General features: G+C 51.1%; 8 protein-coding genes across 8 annotated transcripts; 4 read left to right on the top strand and 4 right to left on the bottom strand.

The window, feature by feature from the left end:
* Nucleotides 1-222: 222 nt before the first annotated feature.
* On the bottom strand, nt 223-5,150 carry K460DRAFT_56535 (DUF1709-domain-containing protein). Its single transcript, XM_040938525.1, has 6 exons — nt 4,895-5,150; nt 4,704-4,829; nt 2,303-4,651; nt 1,774-2,164; nt 993-1,723; nt 223-936 (listed from the first exon to the last, which is right to left on the bottom strand). The coding sequence occupies exons 1-6, from the start codon at nt 4,910-4,912 to the stop codon at nt 271-273; spliced, it is 4,281 nt and encodes a 1,426-aa protein (XP_040789870.1). The 5' UTR covers nt 4,913-5,150; the 3' UTR covers nt 223-270.
* A 35-nt stretch (nt 5,151-5,185) lies between these two features.
* K460DRAFT_374390 (ATP-dependent RNA helicase MRH4, mitochondrial) lies at nt 5,186-7,353 on the top strand (the record flags this gene model as incomplete). Its single annotated transcript, XM_040934660.1, has 2 exons — nt 5,186-5,201; nt 5,432-7,353. The coding sequence occupies 2 exons, from the start codon at nt 5,186-5,188 to the stop codon at nt 7,351-7,353; spliced, it is 1,938 nt and encodes a 645-aa protein (XP_040789869.1).
* Nucleotides 7,354-7,746: 393 nt separating this feature from the next.
* K460DRAFT_402664 (uncharacterized protein) lies at nt 7,747-8,888 on the bottom strand (the record flags this gene model as incomplete). Its single annotated transcript, XM_040936549.1, has 3 exons — nt 7,747-7,790; nt 7,848-8,203; nt 8,260-8,888. 3 exons carry the CDS (start codon nt 8,886-8,888, stop codon nt 7,747-7,749), a joined length of 1,029 nt encoding a protein of 342 aa, XP_040789868.1.
* Nucleotides 8,889-9,347: 459 nt separating this feature from the next.
* K460DRAFT_56516 (uncharacterized protein) lies at nt 9,348-10,182 on the top strand. Its single transcript, XM_040938524.1, has one exon. The coding sequence runs from the start codon at nt 9,601-9,603 to the stop codon at nt 10,072-10,074; it is 474 nt and encodes a 157-aa protein (XP_040789867.1). The 5' UTR covers nt 9,348-9,600; the 3' UTR covers nt 10,075-10,182.
* Nucleotides 10,183-12,338: 2,156 nt separating this feature from the next.
* Nucleotides 12,339-12,959, top strand: K460DRAFT_352458 (uncharacterized protein; the record flags this gene model as incomplete). Its single annotated transcript, XM_040931654.1, has 2 exons — nt 12,339-12,683; nt 12,744-12,959. The coding sequence occupies 2 exons, from the start codon at nt 12,339-12,341 to the stop codon at nt 12,957-12,959; spliced, it is 561 nt and encodes a 186-aa protein (XP_040789866.1).
* A 465-nt stretch (nt 12,960-13,424) lies between these two features.
* Nucleotides 13,425-15,173, bottom strand: K460DRAFT_425972 (uncharacterized protein; the record flags this gene model as incomplete). The annotated part of the gene is made up of 4 exons (XM_040938241.1): nt 14,441-15,173; nt 14,295-14,382; nt 13,606-14,238; nt 13,425-13,457 (listed from the first exon to the last, which is right to left on the bottom strand). The coding sequence occupies exons 1-4, from the start codon at nt 15,001-15,003 to the stop codon at nt 13,425-13,427; spliced, it is 1,317 nt and encodes a 438-aa protein (XP_040789865.1). The 5' UTR covers nt 15,004-15,173.
* Nucleotides 15,174-16,755: 1,582 nt separating this feature from the next.
* Nucleotides 16,756-18,461, top strand: K460DRAFT_425966 (uncharacterized protein; the record flags this gene model as incomplete). Its single annotated transcript, XM_040938240.1, has 2 exons — nt 16,756-17,278; nt 17,410-18,461. 2 exons carry the CDS (start codon nt 16,756-16,758, stop codon nt 18,411-18,413), a joined length of 1,527 nt encoding a protein of 508 aa, XP_040789864.1. The 3' UTR covers nt 18,414-18,461.
* Nucleotides 18,462-19,628: 1,167 nt separating this feature from the next.
* Nucleotides 19,629-21,937, bottom strand: K460DRAFT_277663 (uncharacterized protein; the record flags this gene model as incomplete). Its single annotated transcript, XM_040928192.1, has 2 exons — nt 19,629-21,658; nt 21,706-21,937. 2 exons carry the CDS (start codon nt 21,935-21,937, stop codon nt 19,629-19,631), a joined length of 2,262 nt encoding a protein of 753 aa, XP_040789863.1.
* Between the last annotated feature and the right edge of the window lie 1,117 nt (nt 21,938-23,054).

The following is a 23,054-nucleotide window of genomic DNA, read 5'->3' as shown; positions in this document are numbered from 1 at the left end:
ACTCCTATCCAACCAGCGCGAGACTGTACAAAACGAACTGCTTTCGATAAGCAAGAGGGGCGCAAGCGCTGCTACGACGGATGCACAGCATCCTTTCTCCTACTACTCGTTTTCCGCCGCCTCCAAAACCCCAATCTGAGTCGATGCGGGAGAAAAGAGAGCTGGCGAATCTAAAACCGCAAAGAAAAGCCAAGTAAGTCAATGTCCAAGAAAGCGAACATGTAGTGTGTGTGTGTGCCCATATCAATACTATGGGGGCAAAGAAAAGGCCTAGAAAATCATTGATCGAACCTGATCCCTACGTCCCACCTGCCCACTGTCCTGGGTTCGCGGCCTAGGAGGAGGTGCTTGCGAGAGACGTACATCCTTCATCGGCGGCGGAGGAGCGTCTGATTGTGTCCGGGAATGGCGTTTGACAGGACTTGACGGGACGGACTTGCTGGACTGGCCGTACGTATCGTGAGACTGCGTGCGCTGGTGATGCGGTCGGTTTGCATTGACGTTTTCTTGGAGAGGCTTCGACTTCTGTTGAGGAACGCCAGCTTGTGATCGCGCGGCCTTTTCTTTGCGCTCCTTTTCCAGCACCATAGCGGCCCAGCCTTTGTTCGTAGCGAGGTCTTTCCCTACGGTCTCAGCGAGAACCTTCATCCAGGCTTCCTTCTGCTCGCGACTGTCGGCGTAGAAGTCAATGACCTCGCCGTTGGCAAAGCGGATTCGGAACCCTTCTTCGACGAACATGTAGCCTTCCTCATCCTCGGCAAAGCCAGACTTGCGTCGACCACCGGCCTTGGTCGAAGATGGTTGTTGAAGAGCGCTCTTGTCGTCAACAAGTCTGCTTGCCTTTGCCAAGTTGATCGTAGCACGCGGTTGTCGGGTAGACTCGTGGTATGCTGTGAGCTTGGTGCCTTCCAATCGGAAGAAGCGGCGACGCCAGTACTAGTGTGGCTATTAGTATTGTTTCAACAACACAATGCATACGTAGGTGAACTTACAGGACAATCGCCACCCTGTTGGCTGAGAGTACCCTCCCAGGAAACATCCTTGACCTGCTCGGCTTCCTTGAGCTCGCGAATACAAGCATTCATGCTCTTCGGCATGTCCTCATCTTTCGCACCTTTCGGCTTGGGAACGTATAGCAGCTGCAGAGTGAGCTTACCGACACGATAAGGTGGGCGACGCACAACACCACCACGCTTGCTCTTGACACTGCTTACGCCTGTGGTATCGACAGCCCACTCGTTGAAACATGGGATGTCGACTAAATAAGGGCGACCGTAGGCTTGGTCTTCGTGGGTGTTTAGGCAAACGTATGCACGGGCGAAGGAACCATCAGGGCCGACGAGGTCATGGAGGAGATCCCAAGCAGTCGCTTGGTGGTTGCGCTTAGCCGCCGCTTGCGCTTCCTGTTGCTGTTGAAGCGCTAGGCGATCAGCTTCCTCTTGGGCTTTCCTCTCCTGCTCTTTACGCTTTTTGGGAGATGAAAGAAGGTTGCGGAAGGCTGAGTGCGACTTCTTGTGGTTGATTGACTTCGCTGGAGCAGCAACAACCTGTGGTGCGGCAGGAGGCTCGAGCTTGGTCTGAAGCGTCAGCTGGAACTCAAGGTCATCGAGAACGACAAGCTCGAACTCCTGCCCAATGGGCGCAGACTGACTCAACTCCAGCCATGAAGTGGTCACACAGTGCAAACCATTGTCCAGCGTGAGTTGAAACCACGAGCGTTCCGCTAAAATATCTGTTAGTCATGCTGATGTGAAGTCGAAAAAGAAGACTCACTCTTTGGTAAAGGCAGATCTAGGTCTTTGACACCGACGACTTTGACAAACACTCGTCCTCGCTCTTCGCCGTCTTCGAACTCTTCGTCGCCTTGCTCAGCGACAGAGTCTAATCCACCAGTGACGGCAGACTCTTGACCTGGAAGAGGCGGAGCAGGGCCGCTAGAAGTAGGAACTCTACGACCAGATGTTGTTCGAATGCTCCTTCGTCGTGACTTGCCGTTCCAGGGTTCTTTTGTCCACGCAGGTTTCCGCTCCGCACTCGTCTTGCGAGGGCTAGCCTTGGCAGACTTCTCATCAGGGACCTCGGCGTCTGAAGGTGGTTTCTCATCGCTGAACTGCCGGCTGCTGGCCACAACGACCTTGGTGTTCTCGCGCATCAGGTATCCTTTCTGTTCACGGGCGTACGCATTAGCTGTGCTGTTCGTATAAACAAAGCCTTCACCAGACATATAGCTCGCTGCACTTTGCGCGGCAGCCGTAGATGTCGGAAATTTGGCGAAAGTCGGTAAAGGAAAAAGATTGTGTACCTTTTGTGCCTCGATAATGTGATCAAACTCCTTGTCTAGCCCAAAGCTGAGATCATTGGACTCATCGCCGATGTTGAGGTCGAGCATCCGGTTCTCTTTGTTTGAGATGCTGAATTGAGAGTCCTCATCATCAACGTGACCTACCTCAAGGAGGAGAGACTGACGCTTCGAACTGCGTTCAGGGACCGGTGGAGGATGCTCACCGCTGACATGTCGTCGTGTGGCGGCCATGTCAATCTCGTCTGGAATTAGGGAAGGCCGCGTCTTGAGCTTCCCACCGGCACCTCGAATGGTAGCTTCACGCTCAGGGATTTCTGGGGACGAGTCTGGCTCTGGTCGTGAAACAACAATAGGATGTCGAATCACGGAGTCAGGCGTCCCAGGCTCATCTGATTCGGCCTCCTCCTGCTCATTACCCTCAGGAGTAGCGGGCCTCCGTAGGAACTCACGCATCGCATCCAGTTTTGGAGCGGTATCCAATGGGCTTGGTGCAATAGCCAACGATGCTTTGAGAGGATCAAGACTTAGGTCCATCTCCTTGCCTTCGAACGAAGCGAACAGCTCATCTTGCCGCGCTTGCTTTTCTTCAGCAGACGGAGAGGCCAAAGCTGTAGGCGTTGGCGGGCCAGAAGAGTCGATAGTGCTCTGGGAAGTTGGCTGCTCTTCAGGTTGCAGGGAGTACTCGCTAGCGTCATCATCCTGCTCGGGCTCATTGTTTACTGGATGTCGGATAATAGAGCCCTCGCGCTCCTGGTCGTCAAACTGCGAGACGTCGGCTTCAGTCATCTCAGCAAAACTATACGCATCGATGACACTGTCCGCTTCGCTCTCAGCGACAGTAGAAAGCTGGCACGGGTTCTCATCGAAGTTGGAAGAACATTCGCGGGAAGGAATAGGAACATCAGGATCCAGGTCTGCCAGGTCGCCATAGCTGCGCTCGGGGCTGGACTCAAGGTCGTAGTTGTAGCTGTCCTCATAGTCGTCAAAGTTGGCACTCTTGACCCTTCGGAGGATCGACTCGCGGGAGATGCGCGGCGCTTGCGGCTCGTCAAGCGTGAGCTCCGACTCTGTCACCTCGACTTCTGCAACCTGCACTTGCACCTGCACCTGCACAACCTCTTCGACCTTCTTATCATGGCTCTCTTGCGTTGGAGTGCTTATGTCGCGATCATCATCGAAGTTCATTAGACGTAGCCTGTCCTCAAGGGACATGGAGCTCTCGCGCATGTTGAGCAAATCAGACTTGGAAATGCCCGCAGCCTGAGGAGGTTGAGGAAGAGAGCGTCGTACATCGCCAGCTCGCTCCGCGGCAGCTGAGAGGCCAACGCTGGAGTCGCGTCGTCGGCTGTCGTCTTGCATTTGATTGCCAGGAAGCGGGGGAAGTGGCCTTGACTCGCCATCCGAGTTGACTGACCCTAAGCGGGAACCGTTTGTTGCACTATTTGGCATAGGGCTCTCTTCGCGTCCGTCGAAAACATCATCGTAGAGATCGGTGAGCGAAGTGTTCGCGGCCTCTGGGCTCATGTGACGCCAGTCCTCAGGCAACACGACGGGCGTCTTGTCGGTGTCCTCTAGAGAAGCATCGAAACTGTCGTCGAGATCAAAGCTCATCTCTTCGTCCTCTTCAGACTCGTAGCTTCCCTCGCGCGAACCAGATGCCGCCGAAGGATCAGGTGTGACCATCTCATACTCGGTGATTGTAGGTGGAGCAGTGTCGAAGGTCACACTCTTAGCATGACGGCGCAATGGGCGGGGCGTCTGATGCGTCATTTCCTCGTCTTCCGACATTATGCTTGAGTCGGCATTGTACTGTGGCGAGTTGAAGCGCCCATTGCTGACGAGGGATGACTTGGTCGGAGAAGTGCGGCCCTCATTGTCCTTTGAGGGAGACGTGGCCCAGGGCTGTGTGAATTGCTTGGTAGGCGATGGCTTGAACGGGCTCAGGGTGGGAATCTTGGTTTGGCTCTCGCCGCGGCGGTGGCCTTTGAAGCTGTCATTCTCTTTGCGCAACCCGGCCAGGCCGTCGCCACCGTAGGCATTGCCCTGCACTGCGGTGTTCAAGGCTCGTCCGGCGGCGAGGGGGCGATCAAGTGATTGAACAGCGGTGGGATCATACTCGTGTTTTTGCTCGCGGGCGAACATGCTGCTGTTCTTGACGCGCGACTGCTTCTTCAGGTTCTCGATCGAGTTGCGCTTGGGTGACAGTGCTGGCGAGCTGCCCTCGTACTCGTTCTCAGACGACTCGAAGCGGCTTTTGGGCGACACAGTCTGCTCCTTCCAAAACAAACGTGGGCTGTTTGTGAATGGCGAGGAATCCCGAAAGGGAGAGTGCTCCTTCAGGAAGGGCTTCTTGGCCACGTTAGCTGCCACGCACAGGAGGAATGTAATGAGGACGAATTACCTTTGTTGCCTGGTTGAAGCTTGGAGAGTTCCTCCTGTGCTCTGTTGATCCAATCTCGGAGAGCGGACGGCCGCTGCCCTTGGTAGGAGAGGCAGTCGGCGTCTTGTTTATGCGCAGCGGCGACACCTGCAGTCATGACGATGAGTATGCGGCCCGTCGCAGAGCGTGGAAGGAATGATTAATATGCTTACCGCTTCGTTGCGCGACATATCTATGGCTATGCGCTCGCAGTGGTTGTTGTCGAATGCAGTGCGGCTAGCTGCCTTGTCGAGGAATGTGTATGCGAAGAATGGGCCCGGAGCTCCCTCGAGGAGTATGCACAGTTGAATTTGATAGCGGATGCGCGCAGATTAAAGATTGAAAGGCGAAGTGAAGGTCATCTACCGAGCGCAGGCGCTGATGTGCGATGGAGAAGCGGAGGAGAGGTGGATGCGCAGCTGATATGTTGGGGCTGCGGGCGGTATCAAGTGTTGATTGCTGGGATGTCCCCTTGTAGATGTGTTGCTCCAGTAACACCTGCCGCTATTCTGAAGGCGGCTAGCGCGCACCACTCTTCCCGCGTGCTAGCCCGTGGCGCCAAAACTTTGGAAGTTAGCCGATCGTCAGTGCAGCAGCTTTCTCTGCCGGCCGTTGGAGATCAGATACCGTCCGCCTTGAAACATGCGCATCGTCTTCTGCTAGTCCTATTGTTGTTGTTGTTCTCGATTTCATCGTCATGCTGCGCCAAGTCGCCCGCTCCTGTCCCTTCTGCGAAGTGCGGTCGCTCCTCGGTCATCCTTCTCGAAGCCTGCAACCGCAACTCCAGCAAATCCGACTTTATACCCAAGTACAGCGCGAAAGAGGTGAACGCCATGGCACACAGTCTTCAAGACCCGGATCTGGGTTCTCAAGACCCTCAAGAGGGCGCGACAACCCCCGCCCAGCGCGCATGGTGCTCTCAGACACGGTAGCGCGAACACCTCCATCAGACGAACGGCCTGCCAGGAAGAAGCCAGATGCATTTGGCCATCTAAACCGGACAGAGGCGCCACGGGGCCTAGAAAGGATACGCGAGCAGAGAGAAACGAGGGGAAGTAGACCTGCAACGGGCAGAGATGATGGGAAGCGGAGATCGAGACCGTCTGACCCTTTTCACGCCTTGAAGATGCAGAGCTCTCTCCACCAGGTACCACAAAGCAACCGAACCGCCATCAAGCGCAAGCTGGAACAGTACGATTCCTTTGACAAGTTTCCGCTCCTGGAACCAATCCTGCGCGCCGTAAACGATGCGCTACCCAACCTCGAATACCGAAACCCCACGCCTGCGCAGGCCGTCGCTATACCTGCTCTACTCGGTATACAAAAGACGACTCGTACGAAAGTGAAATCGAAAAAGTCTGGCCCGGAGGCTTTCTTGCTGGCTGCGGAGACGGGATCAGGGAAAACATTGGCATATCTGCTCCCTACTCTGGATGCTATCAAGCAAGAAGAGCTTCAGGAGAAAGACGAGGCCGAGGAACAAGCACGCAAGGATGCAGAGGAAGCAGAGACCAAGGCACACGACCAGAGAACCGACATGTTCGCTGCAGAAGAGCCAGACATCAACAAAGCTGTCGATCCAGCGCGACCCCGAGCCATCATTCTCGTCCCGTCCGCCGAACTAGTCGCCCAAGTCGGTGCTGTCGCCAAGTCGCTCTCACACACCATCAAATTCCGCGCCGCCCCCATCTCAGCAAAAATGTCAGCTACTGTCATTCGAAACCAGCTGTTCAACGTAAATGGCGTCGACGTGGTAATCAGCACACCCCCACTACTTGCCAGCATCGCCGAAAGCAACCCAAATATCCTCGCACGAGTCACACATCTTATCTGCGACGAGGCGGACTCGCTCTTCGACCGTTCTTTCAAGCCCAGCACCACTGAGATCATCGACCGAGCGACTCCTTCATTGAAGAAGATTATTCTCTGCTCTGCGACTATTCCAAAGTACTTGGACAAGTATCTCGCGGACAAGTTCCCAGACATGCACCGCCTCGTTACCCCGAACCTTCACGCTATCCCGCGAAGAGTGCAACTTGGTGTCGTAGACGTGAACAAGGATCCTTACCACGGCAACAAGATGCTCGCCTGCGCGGACACGATATGGCAGATTGGCAAAGCATCTGGCGACTATGATCCAGCCGAGGGCAAAGAGGCCGTTCCAACAAAACGCATCCTAGTCTTCGTCAACGAGCGCGAGGACACAGAGGAAGTCGCACAGTACTTGATGAAGAAGGGCATCGATGCTCTCGCTTTCCACCGCGACACGGACCCTTCTCGACAGGCCAAGACTCTGGCTTCCTTCACCGGCATCTCGGATGAGAAAATCGCTTCCAATGCTTCTGACGCCCCGAAATCACGTTCCTCGGAACCGCCGAGCAAGCGTACACTTCCCAATACCAAGGTTATTGTTACTACGGACTTGGGTTCAAGAGGTATCGACACTGTTTCCGTACGTCACGTCGTTCTGTACGATGTCCCGCATACGACTATTGACTTTATTCATCGTCTGGGACGAACGGGTCGTATGGGTAGGAGAGGAAGGGGTATTGTCCTGTTAGGACCAGGTGACAGAGCTGATGTTGTTAGAGAGGTCAGAGAAGCCATGTTCAGGGGTGAAGCGTTGATCTAGGAGAGTGTGATTACCAAGATCAGCATGGTAAATGTATAAATGTAAATGTACGATTGAGATGATTATAGTGTTCATACTCTGTATAGATATGCATTGCTCGGCGTTGGAATCTCCGTATGCATGAACATTACAGAATGTACAGCACCTCCCACTCCATCTGCTCTGTTAATTACTCGATGTCTGTAACTGAAACCGTCCATATAGGCCAGTGTGTGTTTTTAAAGCTTTATAGAAGCATTTAGCATGCAACTCATATTCCAAGCAGGTGCAGTGCCATTGGCAGAAGACGTTTAGCGTAGTAGTAGTTCATTATATTCGTAATTCGTTGACCTTAGCAATTATAATAATACAGTTGTTGGTACAAATGACAGCTCATATTACACACGGCAATGACTACCAACGACCGAAGCCGCCCAATGCAGAACCGAATTGGTTCGCTGTACACTTCATTAGCATTCATTGTCATCCTATCACTATCTCACGTGCCGACTTACCATATTGACTCGTCATATGACAATCTGACGTCTCGGCCTTCTCCTGCGCCTCGGGCAGCCACTCACGAATCTTCTCTTCCCTGTTGTGGTTGGATGGATGTGTCGACAGGATCTGAGGTGGTCCACGTTGACCCGTCTGCTCCATCCTTGCCCAAAAGTCCATGGCGGCTTCGGGCCTGTAACACCCTTGCGCCATCATCATGAGGCCAATATAGTCTGCCTCCGCCTCGTGCTTCCTGCTCGCCGGCATACTGAGGAACAGATCGAGGAGCATCTTGCCAGAGTAAAACGAGACATCGAACATGGACAGAGCGATGACGCCGAGAAGTATCAGCGGGGCTTGGGACATGCGTTCACTGTTCTCTCGGTCAGTAAACCCAAGGATAGGTAGTAGGATGTGGAGACGACGTACGCAGTATGATGCGCAACGACATGTGCAATCTCATGGCCCAACACAGCCGCTATACCGTCCTCATCTCGACACAACGGCAAAATCCCCGTGAAAACAAACACCTTTCCCCCAGGCGCTACAAAGGCATTCTGCTCGGGCGAGTCGATGACGGCGACCTCCCACTCCAAGTTCTTCAGGCCCTCACCTTCCGCGTACGGCAACAGTCTCTCCAGCACCTTCTTCACCTGCCTGGTCCTCGGATCATGATCTGGCAATATCTGTCCCTTATATTCTTCTCTCACTTGGTCTACGGACGCTTTGCCCATCATCTCTTCCATCCCCGGAGAGATGATGTTGAACCGCCGTCGGCCGGAGACGGGCACTTGCTCGAGGTTGTACACGTAAATGCCCCCTGTTCCTGCTGTGATTAGGCCTATGTCTCGGTAGAAGGTTGGGCGCGCAGCCCAGCGGAAGAAGAGGCCTGATATGCCGCCGGGTGGCGAACCGAAGCGCTTGTATTGTGGTCCGCGACCGAAGGGGCGCTGCTGGTAGAAGCGGTGCTGGGCATGGTTGCGGAAAGGTTGGAAGGACGTTTGGGGGGTTCGGAGAGGTTTCTGAAAGGTCCGGAATGATGGTCGTGTTCGATACATGGCGACGCTGGTGGGGTTGACTGTCGAGGATGAGCATGAGGCCCATGTAACTCCGCGGGAATGCCAAGACCGTAGGCAAGGCATCGCTGCTGTTTGCAGGTCACACCAACTTCTCTTTGACATGCTCGAAATGGGTTTCACGCTACGTTTCTCGTTGTAATATACAATTCTTCTCTCGAGCCTGGTTGATAGCTAGTGCTACGTAGGTATGGAATGGGCCTCCATGGTTGGACATCAACGATTATTGAGGCCAACAAATCCGAAGAGGTTGTAAATCGTACATTACACAGTCAACCACACGCATGTAACTATTCGGCGGCTTAAGCGCGTTTGCTTTTGTGTCCGTTGCCACTGGCAAGTCCTGCAGCCTGGCTAATACCCCTGCCGCCTGATAGCACAGCTTCAGCCTGATGAGAGCTCATGAAATGTTACTCGATCCCCAGTAAATATCGCATGTTTTGCTGACCTATGAGCTTATATCGCATCGCTAGATCCATCGCTGGCTTATTTGCCGACACCGTTAGAACAAGGCCTATCTTTCCATGACTCTACAGTACAGCAATCGGCAAACTCCCTGGAATCAGTCCCATGCTCACCGAATTCATTTTCAGTACTTCAGAAGCTTTACCAACGTTGCACGTCATTAGACCTCCTACGTTTCATTGAGGACCCAAGGACACTAGGCCGCTTCCGGGTCGAAGAGCCACGCGCCATGGTCGGATGTGCTATGGTCAACGACTTGGACGACGGGGCCGGGAAATCTCCCAACAGTTGCCATCCGTCACGACTCGCTCAGCAGCAGCTGCGGCCTCTGTGTTCAGCTTCTGAGACTTTTGTACTAGTTTGTGGGAATGAAAGTGAGCGAGAATGGTCTGCCAGACATGTTCGAACTTCGGCTGCAAGAACTCCAAGTCAGAGGGTGGAAGTCATTGTACTTCTCCCTATTTTATCCCTCTATCAATCACGAAGCATGTTTTTCCCATACACGCTTTGTTCGTCCAGGAAACCCTCTTTGACCAACATGAGATCAGCACCCGTAAATGGGTTCCACTTGCTCGTTCATTTCGACCAACAATACTTGACTTCGGGGTTCTTAAACAATGGATTGACGAACGTCGGTCAAAACAGGTCGAGTCCTGTGGGACCATCTCCCATCGTGGAGTGTACCCCAGTGGGCATCATTTAAAGCGCAGCATCCTACAAGTGATCCAGACCGACTCACTTTTGACTATCAGCCTGACTTACACGAGCCCAAAAAGTATTTTCAGATCTGCACAATGCCCTTCAATAACGAGATTCGCATCCGCGTCACGCATCAGTCTGGTATCGAGATGAACCTGCCCGCCTATCGACCATCCTGACGACTACACCAGATCCCAATCCCATATACTCGTTGAGAGTATGACTATTGAAGGCCACTTGTCTGATGATGGAAGGCGCATTTCATTACCTGGTTTATCATCCAACTTGATAGATGTGCATCTCCACCTCGATGCACGTATGGTGAACAGGAAATTGACAGCAGTCCTAGCGGGCATTCTGCCGGGCCCTCACTTCTCGCGGACCATTTTTCTCCTTGTTGAACCGGTGGGCTCAATTGGATGTCGGATTATCGGCGTATTTGATCGTGCAAGGCCACTGGGACAAGGGTGGGGACAGAGTATTTTATCCGCATGTCTCGACCCAAATAAGAACGCACTTTGGAATTAGCGTACAATCAAGCTCGTATGAGGCGTTGAAAGGTTCTCAATTGGATGAGTGACTGTTCTTACTATATAGGCTCTAAGAGACTTGGAGGCGTTGAATACTAGCCGTGATGAGGGAATTCAACTTGTGAAAGCCTCTTGTAGTATTGATTGAATTTCTTGCGCACGTTTGCACTAGTGCCGTGCTTTTCTCTGCTTCCAACTGTACATGTTTCTAGCAGAAGGCACTGGGGAGGGCAAAGGAATGAGAGAAGAGATGGGCCTGCTCCGAAAGGTGCGAGTTTTCTGAAAATCTAGAGGTAGTGTAGGGTTCACCAGATAGCCTCCAAGCAAATGGCACCTTGGATATGTGAGATCTGCTGTCCAGCAATTTCGACTCATGCCACTATCTTCTTCCGATGAATATCGATCTCTTGCTGTCGCGGGTTCCTTGCAGATATGCCGAATAATCACTGGCCCCAGCATACCAGGGCGTAGCACTGGAAAGCTTCATACCACGACGCTTGAGATAGTCATTTGCGATTCTACTGGCGTTTTCGCGGGAGTTGTTCAATTGCATGGACGAGGCCCAGGATGTGACTTCGACTCTGGCTTCGCATCCTCCCCTTCTTGATAGCGCTTCGAGACTCAGACGACGCATCTTGATCCGGAAGCGCTCTAGTAGTTGACACTGGAACTTTTCTCAGTTCAGTCTTGATTAGCTTCGTGGTTTAGTCGTCGAAATAGGCTTGAGAATTGAGGTGGACTTCGGTCTCGACGTCGACCCAAAGTGCCACGGCCGCTATCCGAAAAAAGTAGAGATTTAAAGCTCGCTTAGAGCACTCAAAAAATCGCGAAAAGCAGTTGTCCTATTTTTAAGAATGAGGTATGATTTGCATGGGCTTTTACACACCATCGGTCAAGACATAAAGCTACAAGCCTAGTCCAATGTCCTATTGTACTCTAGAAGGGGAGCGAGAAAAGTATCTTTAAAGATAAGGATCGAACACCAACTGAGAGGGAGTGCGAATCTCATTTCAAACTCAAAACTTGTGGGAGATCCTGTCTCTTCCCTCAGAAAATGCACAATGACGAAATCTGGCGATTTGAAAAAGTGTAGGGACGGCCGATTTCGCCACGGGTACGATCTCTAGCCTGAGGACGCGAACCGACCCGAGCAAAAGAAAACGAACTGCGGCCACTTGGATGGCGAGATGGACTAGATATTGAAAATACGAATGAAGACCTTTATGTGAATGTCTCTGGAATTTGAGATCTGCAAGAAATGGCGGAAACCAGAAAGCTGCACTTTCAAATCACCTGTGCAGCAGATTTCGACTTCTAGAACCCGATCCTTCTATATTTCCGATATTGCGGGGGAGCTAATAATAGGTGCGCATTGAAGGAAGGATTGACATACCAGCCGTTGAACCCGGGTTATGGCTCGCTTAATCTGGGTAAATGAGGTCTCGAGCGAACGATAGTTTTAATCAAAGGAAACAAAACTTATTAGATATTAACGTCTAATTCGACGTCAAAGCGCTATACGGTGGCAACAAAAGACTTCCTTCGAGGACGCAAATTCGCAATGTCACTAGAGCTACAGATTAATATAGACCCCAGTATATAAAAATATATAAAAGGAGAGTCATCCTCAAAACAAAGGGTTATCGAAACTATATATCGCAGTAAACTATATCGAGAGAACCATCGGCCGTAGACTTGTCCCAATAACTACCTCATCACATTTATCTTTACAACAATCATGCGATCCTTCTTCCTCCTCTCCCTTCCAGCTCTGATCCTTGCCGCCCCACCGTCTTCCCCAAGAATCACATCCCTCGTCTTCTCCGGCAGCGGTTGCCCCAATAATTCAGGTTCGGTAAAGTCCGACACCGCCTACCTCGGTGACAACGCAGCCGTTTCTTTCAACCAGCTTCGTGGCGAATCAACAGACAACTGCGCAGTACATATCCAATCGACAGGTGGCAGTCAGGGGTGGCAGGTAGCTGTCAAGGAAATCACCTACGAGGGCAACGTTGTGTTAAAAGGAGCAAGCGAGCTAGATACCTTCACGCAGGTGTTTTGGAGTGAGAATGCGGGAAATACAGTGAGTTTCCATTGAATGTCTGGCCTTGCAGCGTTTGGGGACTAGCTAACATTGAAATAGGGCGTCCTAACAGGTGGTCTAACTTGTTCTGGCCCAGAAATCAGGGACTACGTCACCGTGCGAAGCAGTACGGCAGACCTCAAATGGTCAAAGTGCACAAGTGCAGATGGAAACCCGGGCATCTTAAACGTCAACTTCAGGCCGGTCATACAAGGAGAATATGGATACTATGACTTCAAGCATGCCTCTTGGAAGTTGGAGTGGAGGAGATGCTAGTCGGGGCCTCCAAGAAACCCCATTTTTCACGCCTCTACCCTAAGCAAAGCTGAAGTAAAGATATAGTGTAATATCAACACTTTTCTAGAAAGAGTCGAAACATGAGGTGTCGTTACTGTTGATACTTCGCACTCTCAATCCTGGCCTGTAACAGCGATTTCAAATCCTAGTGTCCTGATTGATCATCTTGTTAAGCAATGGCCTTCGTCCAGAGTTTCCAAGTTCAGTATCCTTAATGTCTCTCAGCTCTAGACAGTGGTGGCTACACCAAAATGGACAATGTGGTTCTTCAATATGATCTAAGCCAACTCCTCATCCACCTCATCCCGCATAATCCTTGTAATAATGTGCCCTGTTTGCAACTCATCTCGTTTATAGTATTACCTTCCATCTCACAAGCAAAAAAGATGTCTCCACAGTACTTTGCTAAAGATGGGCATAGTATTTAGGTCGCCAATGCTGAACTTATCGGGTAACCGTAGCGCTACCAAATTCGATCTAAGAGACGAATTAGTCGGCCTCTACCAGTTTCAGAGAATGACAACCGTATTACATTATTAGGAATGCCTGGGCGAGAAAACCGTCTTCTCTTCTGTTCTTTGTGCCACTCTCCCTCTGCCTCAATCAGATGAGAATAACGAATTACCCAACCGTGATAAACTGTTTTTGGTCCGTCACCGCTCATTGACATAATCGCCGGAAACGCAACGAAAGTTATTTCATCTTCATCCTCAGGATCCGAAGCTTCGACGTACTTGGTGTGCTTCTGGCGATCATTCCTTGGGATAGGGTAAGTCCTCCATGACTCCGGATATGGTTCGTATTCCATCGTGGAGATAAGCTTTTGACGACTTCGTCGTGATTCAGACCAGTATTTGGTAGCATCTTCCATCAAACCTCTAATGCTCGATTTCAGCTCCGTACGACTTGTTGGAGGTATAATTGTTCCGAAAGAATCCATAATCCATTTCACAACTTGCTGTATATCCTTCTCATCGGGCAGGCTTCCACTTGGTACCGAAAAAAGCAACGCTCTGCACAGTTGCTCTTTTTCATCATCTTGGTGCGATAGTTCCGACAAGACCAAATCCAGGCCAGCTTGAGAGAATCGTAATGCCGTTGCCGTGAATATATACTGCACAAACACACGCGCAAAAACAGTCAACATCACAATCTTTCGTGCATGCTTAGCTGCAGGACTGTTTGTCGGCGGTATCAGTATAGATCCGGAAGGAGGACGCAGAAAACGGCATGCTTGCTGGGTCCAATTATCGTGTTCCTAACATAGCGAGCACCATTAGCTAGCCGTGAAACAATACGCTGTTTTTGACTCACTTCGAGTGACTCAGTTGAGATATCAAGTGAGAAGTACTTCTTCACTAAACCGTTTGTACGCTCCCATATTTTCGTTAAACCTTCGCAGCTAGAGATATGGGTTGTGAGCACAATAGTCTGCATTACCATGAAGGATGAGTTCTTACAATTTGGTCAAGTCCAGATTCACGAGATTTGCCTTATAGCCTGTAAAAGTGTCAAGTTCCCCTCGAGTCAAATCTAGCTGACTATTCAGTTGATCTCTTGCAGCCTTGCCTTCCTGCAGTCTTGTTTTTAATACATCGTTTTCAGCCTTCAATGTCTCTATTTCCCTGCGTAACTTAGTAGATTGTTTTTCCTGCTCACCTAAGAGGTGGCTAGCATGCTTCAACTGCGCTTCAAATTGACCTTTGTCTTTGCTTTCCTGTTGGAGTTGATTCTTCAGACCAGACATTTCCGCTCTGATCTCCGCATTCTCTACTTTCATCCGAGACACTTCTTTGTTACCTCCAACAGTCCAAACAGAGATGGCTGTATCCAATTGTTTGATCTTTTCATCCTTCTCCTTGATTTCAGCTTGCAGAATTGACACCGTTTTATTCGACTGTGCTCCTCCAGCATAGATATGCTGATATCTTAAGAAGTCTTGGACAGATTCAGCATATCGTGCGAGGGCCTGAGTAGCCGCATCAGGCTCGTGCGGGGGCGAGGGTTCTGGCACCTGTGCCATTTTGCAAATGCGCAAAGATTAAAGGTAGGTGTTATAGTTTGACGTGCTCCAATAGCTTGCAATGAAAGATCGGAGATTCATGACGGTTCGGAGAGGCTGTGATTGACCTCACAACTCACATATTAGTACGCCTCGGGATTTCATGCGCTGCGTAATTGCGACATTCTTGCCCCCACGCTAGATATACTCCCTGTGCTACTTATTTGCATGCCTTGCTGGTTCTGGGTCCACATTTCCAGCAACCATTGGCGGTAAATGCGGGGTAGTCGAGATGCATCTGCCTGGGTATGCGTGACTGCTTGTTCCTACAGCAAATAGTGTCAGCCCTCCAAGCCTTCTGTTTACACGACTATGTCTGCGATGTGGTTTCCACGCAAAGCTATTAGTTCTTCGATGAGTGATTAGTAGACTGGCAGAAGCATGTGCGTTCGTTGAAAGTAGATGTAATTATGAGGCTGAAGTGATACATAGCAAATAATATGTGGTGTTGACTTTGGAAATTCATGCATAAGGATATGAGAGTGACAGGGCAGTGCGAAACGGAGGACATCCATTAAGCTCGCCACGTAGGCGCGGGGCGTGTACATGGGTCTAGCTAGCTAAGCATAAAACGCCTACATGCTATCAAATGATCGATTCGATTGTTTCCATTCACCCTGGGCACGCGCGCCTATTACGTGCGGCAGCACCCTCAGGCGCTAAGTAGCTTCGTCATAATCGCATGCAAGAGATCCTAGCGCAGTTGTTAATGGTTGTACAGATTTCACAGCGCATATATTCGGACAAATCGCGAGTCACTAATGGCGGGTACCGTATCCAACACTATGGATTCACCGGAAAGCCTTTATCGATTGGGGCACAGCCTCGTTACGTTGCGGTGTCTTTGGCGGTCGCTTCTGCGCGATGCAAGCGATGGTGGTCTGAAAATGTGATCTGCACGCCATCGACGAAGAAACGTACCTGTGTCCTCCTTGATTGTGTGACGTTTCAAGAGGGTACGAGATCTGTGAAAGCAACATAAGGTTTGGAAAATCAAGAAGAAGTTACTTCCAAGACACTCACATAACTCCAGTATAGTTATATGCTTCTAAAGACGTTTTATAGAACGGACCGGAACTAGCGTTACGATGGCATTCTCATACGTACTAACCAAGAGTCACCCCGGCGGGGGCGGCGGGGACAAGTTGGAATCGGGCCGAGAGCGAAGACCGTAATAGTTATCGCTGCCTATTTCAAGGCTCTGTGATGGATAAATGGGATGAACGCCATGCGGGCTACTCCGGCGCGATTATTCGATGAGGCATGGATCGCATGCATTCCCTACTCTATACCTCCTTTGCTGCCGAGCCCAAATCTAAAGCACAATAACAATCAATTCCATGAACAAAGCCTCCCAGTAGGATTCGACATTACCATCTAGTCGCGTGCTCGATCAACACCCCTTGAGTCGGAATAGCCAATGACAACAATGTAGGAAGGGCTACATGCAAAGACTGGGTTGTGATTGGAGTCCTATGCTCTTCTGATAACTGGTTTGAACAACCGAGCAATCATATCTCTCTATATGTTATTCCTAGGCCTTAGCTGCAGCAAGCCATAGCCTTGGACATCGAATCATGGTTTGAATGCATTTCTTCAGCCTGGTGCACCGCCTCGAATCTAAATTATCTTGAACTTAATCTAGTGTATTTGAACCGGTAATCCCCTGAGGTCCTCCATGCTTACCATCACCCTCGCCTTGCACTTGCAACAATGGCCAAACATAAGAAACCAATCTCGACAAAGCCACCTCGCTTTGGCCAGCAGGAGCGTCAGCTCAGTCGATTCTTCGAGCCGCTCGTCCTACTCTATACTCTAGGGAGCACTAGGGGCGAGCACTCGTGTGATATAACTTCTGCTAAAGAAAACTTGTCTCATCTGTCCTTTAGAGAGTTGAGACGGACATTTCTCAGGGAGTTAGCTTACATGTGCGACTACGACAAGGGTGGTGACACAGTCGCAGCCATTGGGTTGGAGTTCACACCCCAAAAACACATCTTCTGGATAGCTTCAAATATGGAATCGAACACGAAGGTTGTGCAATTTCTGAACTCCCTCCTCGCCAAGTTGAGCTGGACGGCTTCGCAACAGAGCCTGCCAACGTCAGAAGGGGCAAATGGTATAGCTGAACAGTATATCAACTTTGCAATTCCGAGAATCAAGAAGTACAGAAGTCATCTCAAGCCGGTATTGCGACGCTGTCTGGAATATCTTAACGGTGCAAGACAAGAAGATGGTGAGTCCAATTATTACATTACTGATCCATCCTTACATCTATTCAGAATGCTAATATTAGTCCTTAATTTTGCACAGAACCTGGACTTCCAGAATGGCTTGAGAGCTGGAACTGTGATCGAGGTCCCGCAGACTTGTGTCGCTTGGCTTATCAAGAGCGAAACTCAGACTTCATGCGCACCCTTGGGAGACTGAGTAAAGAACCGAGTTACAAAACCAACAGAGATGCGATTCATCAAGCCTTCAGATTGGTAAGACACTACATAGGACGGCTTGGGCACCATTTTCGAGCAGCTGAAGTGTTGCATCATGGCGCATCAAGCCTTCATGATGTTCTCCACGACTTCGAAGTTCGTAGTGTTCCAACTACACTGAAATCTGCAATACCTCCGGCAGATGGAATGACAACGCTAGAGAACATGATCGTCCGCATGTTACCAGCCAAGTCTATCGAACTACACAAATACCAGCGAGCTCTTACGGAGATGGATTTCAAATACCAATTGTCTCGTCGCTTCAAAGAGAATTACGAAAGCCCCAATTTGAAGCCGCGCGTCCACGCCGAGATCAAGATCCTAGAGCACTTCTATGCTCGCAATCTACTATTTGCAGATAACGATCCGTTCGTTGCATGCAGCAAGCCTGCTTGCTACTGCTGCCAGCTATATTTCCGACACCATCCTGCGCAATATGTGGAGCCGAACTCACACCAGAAGATTTATCTGAACTGGCGACCACCGACTCCCGACACAAAAAACGACAGGATTGACGAAAACCATCAGAGGGACATTCTGAACTTGATGGTCCGGGATATTCGCAAGGAGGCTCTGCGACAGATTCATGAGAAGGCTGCTCCAACAGCGTGGCACCCGGATTCGCTTACTGGCATTACTGAATCTGCTGTGCTTGAGCAAAAGCTTCGCGCTTCGGAGGAAGCTAAATCTCTGTTTCCGAGTGAGCTACTGGTTAGACATACAGAAATTTTGGAAGCTATAGATCACAGTGTTCCTATAACATCATCATCCAGCGGGGAGGAAATGAGCTCAGGTAGTGAAGCTGTGCACAGTGAGCGGTCAGAAGTAGTCTTTGAGAGCTTCCTGGAAGACTCCGATGAGGAAGGAGGAATACCGCTGTGAACATGCTTAGAGAGAAGAAAGACCAAAAAATGTAACGCGTAGCCACAAACCTTTCCAAATTAAGCATGCTAATCAACTTTAATGGGAGTTGAAGTAGGAAAGCAAGTCCGCAGTGGGGTCGAACATGAAAGTCTACTTAATTGTGGATAGGATGCCCCCATACAGTCAGCATAGACGTCGTATAAATAGTTTCTTAGAGTCATAATACTTCCCCTATAAACCTACCTTACTGGCCTATGATAGTGATTCTAGATAACCCTCCAGATAACCTCACCCGATGACCTTTCTACTGACCTTTCCACTGCATTTCTGGGTGGGCTTCCTGATAAGCTGTGAGATGTACGGGGTCTGATTCATGTATTCATAAGGTTCCACTGAGCTAAACTATCGTGGGAGTGAATGTTATATGGATCCCAGACTAGAGAAACTTGAATTCAAAGCGACTTGAGGTACCACAGCCCTCAGTATCATCGCCCACCCAGGCTCGTCTCGCAGGATCGAATAACTCCCCGATACACCCAAAGAGCGCAGAATAGTAGGGCAAGTATCACCGCTGGGTGGTTCATCGATTAGTGGGCGGAGGCTAGAACGGATGACCATGTCAGTTATGCAGGATGCGGTACACGATGTAGGTGCTCGGCAGAACATAACGCTTAGGGGAAGACCTTTGTCTGCAAAAGGTATGTGGTCCATAGAAGCTTCGAGTTCCAGGGGCAAGGATCAGTGATATGAAGGGGAGGTAGAAGACTCGTAGAGTGGATTTATGGGCAGGCTAGGTACAGCAACAACACCGACCACGACGCCGCCAATACCACCAACAGCGGTCATTAAACGAGCAAGAAAGACAAAGACCCATACTGCCATATCACTCACGTAACCAGGTCAGTTTGACAGTGTGAAGTAGAGTTGATTATGAAACTAAGGCATTCGTCTCCTACCTGCCGTCCATCCATGTAAAATATCAAGTGTGAAAGGAAAGGACGCGATCATCTCACCCCGCTCAAGCCCATCAGCGCTGATGCATCGTTCCGAGGCCTCTAGTCAAGCCTCGTCATCCATGCTGTCATAATCGTGACCCATCGGTATTCCATGCTCTCGTTTAGTATGCCAAATGCCAATGCCAATGCCATATCCCAGTCTAATCGTACAGTGCGCTCATCCCTGCTCCCCCAAAGTTAACACGCTTTTTCATCTCCCGTCACCTGTGTACTACTACTATGATGCCAAAGCAAGGGAGTAATACGCTGCAACAGCAATACCAGCGACAAGGACTGTTGTGCTGACGGATAATGATAGCCTTGGCAGGCTGCGGGTGATCTTGTCACTATCGCCAGTGTCTTTAGAGGCAATCGTCGGGGTTTGCGATGTTGGCGTGGAGTCATCTTTCAGCTCGCGACGCTGTCGAAGTTCCGATTCGGGTGCAGTCGCGGACTCGTCTGGCCCGCTTGTAGTGCTCTTCCTCTCTGGCGTCAGTGGTGGTGTGATAGGATCGGAGACTTTCGTGGGTGTGTTAATGGCTTCGCGCATCGTGCTCAAGATGCCCGCGCTATCCTTCGCTCCATCATGCTTGTCGATATTGTCGGCTTCGCTGGACTCTGTAGTACGAGCGCTCGGCACTTGAACTTTCTCTTCAACGAGTCCAAGCTGTTTGCGATCGTCAGGTACAGGCGTTGCCAGCGCGTCTCGAGCGTACCCTAGAACTTGGCGCGCGCTACTGAAGGTTATTGGCGAAGGCAGACTCTCCACATCCTGATCTTCATCGTCACTATCGTCGGCTTCGGGAACAGACGCTAACGAAGTGTAAGATTTAACCGGCATGAGCTCAACCGAAGAACATGCCTGCGACAAAACAGACAGCTGGGGCGAGTGCAAATCATCCTCGATCGTTTCGTCCTCGGGGAGGTGATGACCGATGGATGCCACACGCTCGAGGATCTGCTCACGACTGGTTGGGAAGCGCTCGAGCGATGGATCATTCAAGTTCTCATCTTCCGCATCGGACCGCGGCAACTTGTGTGGAAGTGTGCTACTGTTTGTCCTCGCCCTAAAGACATTGGACCGTCGACCTCCTCCATACAAGTCGTTAGCGTTGTCACCTTCGTATCCGAACGTGGGTTGTCCATGCTGCAGGTAGTGAGCATCATCTGCAGACAGTTCAGAGCCAGCGCTACTAGCAACAGCCGAGTCGCGTTCGTGGGGAAGGAGAGGTGTCTCGTCCTGATCACCGTGCGAGGAGAACGTCGGTGCGTGATGATGCTCGAAAGTCCTGGTCTCCACGCCTTCATCCTCGTCGCGGTAAGGAGCATAGTGTTGCGGCTCCATGTCATAATCATCTTCCAAGAAGCCACTGTTAGTGGTAACCTCACTTCCTCTATGATCCGAGAAACCCGTTTCATGTGATAGCAGCGGGGCCCTGTCGAACTCGTCTTCTTCGTCGCTAGCTATCCCGCTGTCGTCGTCGGGACCAATTTCATGCGAGAGAAGCGGGCCGTTGTCGAGTATGCCATTCCTATCGCCGAGTCCGGTTTCGTGGGGTAGAAGTGGGCTTTGGTCGAGCTCGTTGCCGTCGTCCGACTCGTCTGGATCTGATGGCGTATTGATAACCTCGCTGGAGCTTGTTCGGTCAGCCGAAGATTGTAAGGACTCCTCATCGATGGTTTCCATTGGGGATGCTGGCGGTGGATCGTCTGTTTGAAGTGATTCATGTGGAAATAGGGGAGCAGGTTCGTCTTGGTCCGACTCTAGCTCCATGTGGTTGTCAGACGAAATAACGAGTCGATCTGGTGATGCGTCGGCAGACCTCATGTCATGCGCTGCCCTTTGGGACGATGTAGCATTCTCGCCAAAGTCATCTCCGTAAGCAGGCTTGTCGTCTGTTTTCTCCACGACGAGGAGAGGGATTTCAGGCGATTTTGGTGGGTCGATGTTGACTGGAGGATCCACCTTGACCTCTTCAAAGTCCGGCTCGGCATCAGCTGTGCGCTTAGCTGCGTCCAAGGGCAGACTCTCGGGTTCTGCATCGCCATATTCTGGCTGGTCCTCATCCGCAACCTTTTCCACGACTACGAATGGGACAGGGATACTAGGCAGTTGATCTTCAAGTGGCTCTGGGGGCGTGTTCTGTTGTGCAACATCCGAGGTCACTTCCTTCGTTGTTGGGGCGTCGGCTGTGGAGGCTGTCGATTTGACATGGCTCGCGGGCTTGACGTGTACGACGTTGTTGCGGTTACCGTGCTCGTCCGTAGCTGCGGGATGTCAGTGCAGACCTATGACATAAGAGGCATGGACATACCGCTCTCTTTGGACTCGTCCACAACCCAATGGCCCTCTCCAATCCGGATCTTGTACTGGTAGCTGCCTTCTGCGACATTGCTGAACTCTTTTGTGAACACAACGTCTCCAGATGCTGTATGCTCCTCTTCCACGTCCATTTCGAGTGTCATCCAGTCGTCGAGAGACGTGACGACATAGACGGGCGGCTGCACGCCCGCCTGGGAGAAGGTGATGGTCGCCTTGCTCGTCATATTGGCATATGGTAGATTGCCTGACGACGACGAGAAGACTGAGAGTGGAGGCAGGCGACTGCTAGTCGAGGTAGGGTCGGTTGCGTGTCTGGTCAGCCGTGGGTGGGTGTCGTGGGCGTAAAGGTCTGTTGGGGGAGGAATGTCGTCAGTGGTTGAGGATGATGGTCGTCGTCGATAGCTGGGCCAGATAGCCCGTAAACGCTGACGATGGGGGCGCTTGGTCATGAAACGAGGAGAGGGGAGAGACAAGAGGAATAGGTGTCACAGAGGAGGGGTTTTATGGGTGTCGTTGGGACAGAGAAGAGGCAACTTACAGCGTAGCCAGGCCAGGCCAGGCGACGAGAGGAAAGATTCTTGGAAGCGGCAGTCCCAACAGAGACGTACCTTTCTCACACACGCAGCCCGCTACTGCCCGCCTCGATACGACAGTGGAAAGGGAGATATGAGATGGAGATGGGGAGAGAGAAGGAGAGGCAGAGGGAGTAGGCAGTAGACAGGGTAGGAGCGAGGCGCCTCGGCCATTCAAACGCAGCTTCCCTGTTTCGCGCGTTGAGATGGGGAGTGGTGGGTGAAAGCTTGGAGGCGCACCGAACCGTGGTCCGTTGAAGCAAGCGTATTGATTTCTTTGTAACAGGATCCGTTGGGCGTTGCACGGCGGTCCCCACACTTTTGTCTGCAGGGCTGTGCGTGCGCCCTCTGCCGCCTCTTCCATTGCTTTTGCGGGGGTTGCATGGGCTCTGGATGGACTTTGAGAGGGGTGACGTGAGTGCAGTGGCGCTAGGTTCGCAACCTGAACCGGTACAACGGCACCTCCGCCATGCCGTAGGCTCAATACAGCGTCTTCCGCGGGGATCCTCACAGCTCTTCACATGCTTTCCCCAGCCATCCCCAGATATTCACTATCCCTTGAGATGCGACACCAATGGGTGGGCCTCGCACTACGGGCGTTAGAGTGTCCGAGTCTAGTGCTGGCCATAACGGCACGCAGCTTGTGACTTCTCGATGGTTTCACAACTCTTGCCTAGGCTACCTATTAGACCTCAACCATAAAAGATAACCAAGCAAAGAGGAACAACATCTTGTTGCAGATGATGGTTGTGTCAATTAATCAGTTTGT

The sequence above is a fragment of the Cucurbitaria berberidis genome, assembly GCF_010015615.1.
Source record: "Cucurbitaria berberidis CBS 394.84 unplaced genomic scaffold K460scaffold_2, whole genome shotgun sequence".
Classification (NCBI taxonomy): domain Eukaryota; kingdom Fungi; phylum Ascomycota; class Dothideomycetes; order Pleosporales; family Cucurbitariaceae; genus Cucurbitaria; species Cucurbitaria berberidis.
The sequence above is the reverse complement of the archived record's forward strand: the minus strand, read 5'-3'. Positions and strand labels throughout refer to the sequence as shown.

Excerpts from the sequence above, each read along its gene's own strand:
- K460DRAFT_56516 (XM_040938524.1), top strand. The coding sequence starts at position 9,601 with ATGGTCGGATGTGCTATGGTCAACGACTTGGACGACGGGGCCGGGAAA.
- K460DRAFT_56535 (XM_040938525.1), bottom strand. Across the intron at positions 4,652-4,703 it reads GCTTCAACCAGGCAACAAAG|AAGCCCTTCCTGAAGGAGCA; the intron begins GTAATTCGTCCT and ends AACGTGGCCAAG. Across the intron at positions 1,724-1,773 it reads AGATCTGCCTTTACCAAAGA|CGGAACGCTCGTGGTTTCAA; the intron begins GTGAGTCTTCTT and ends CAGATATTTTAG.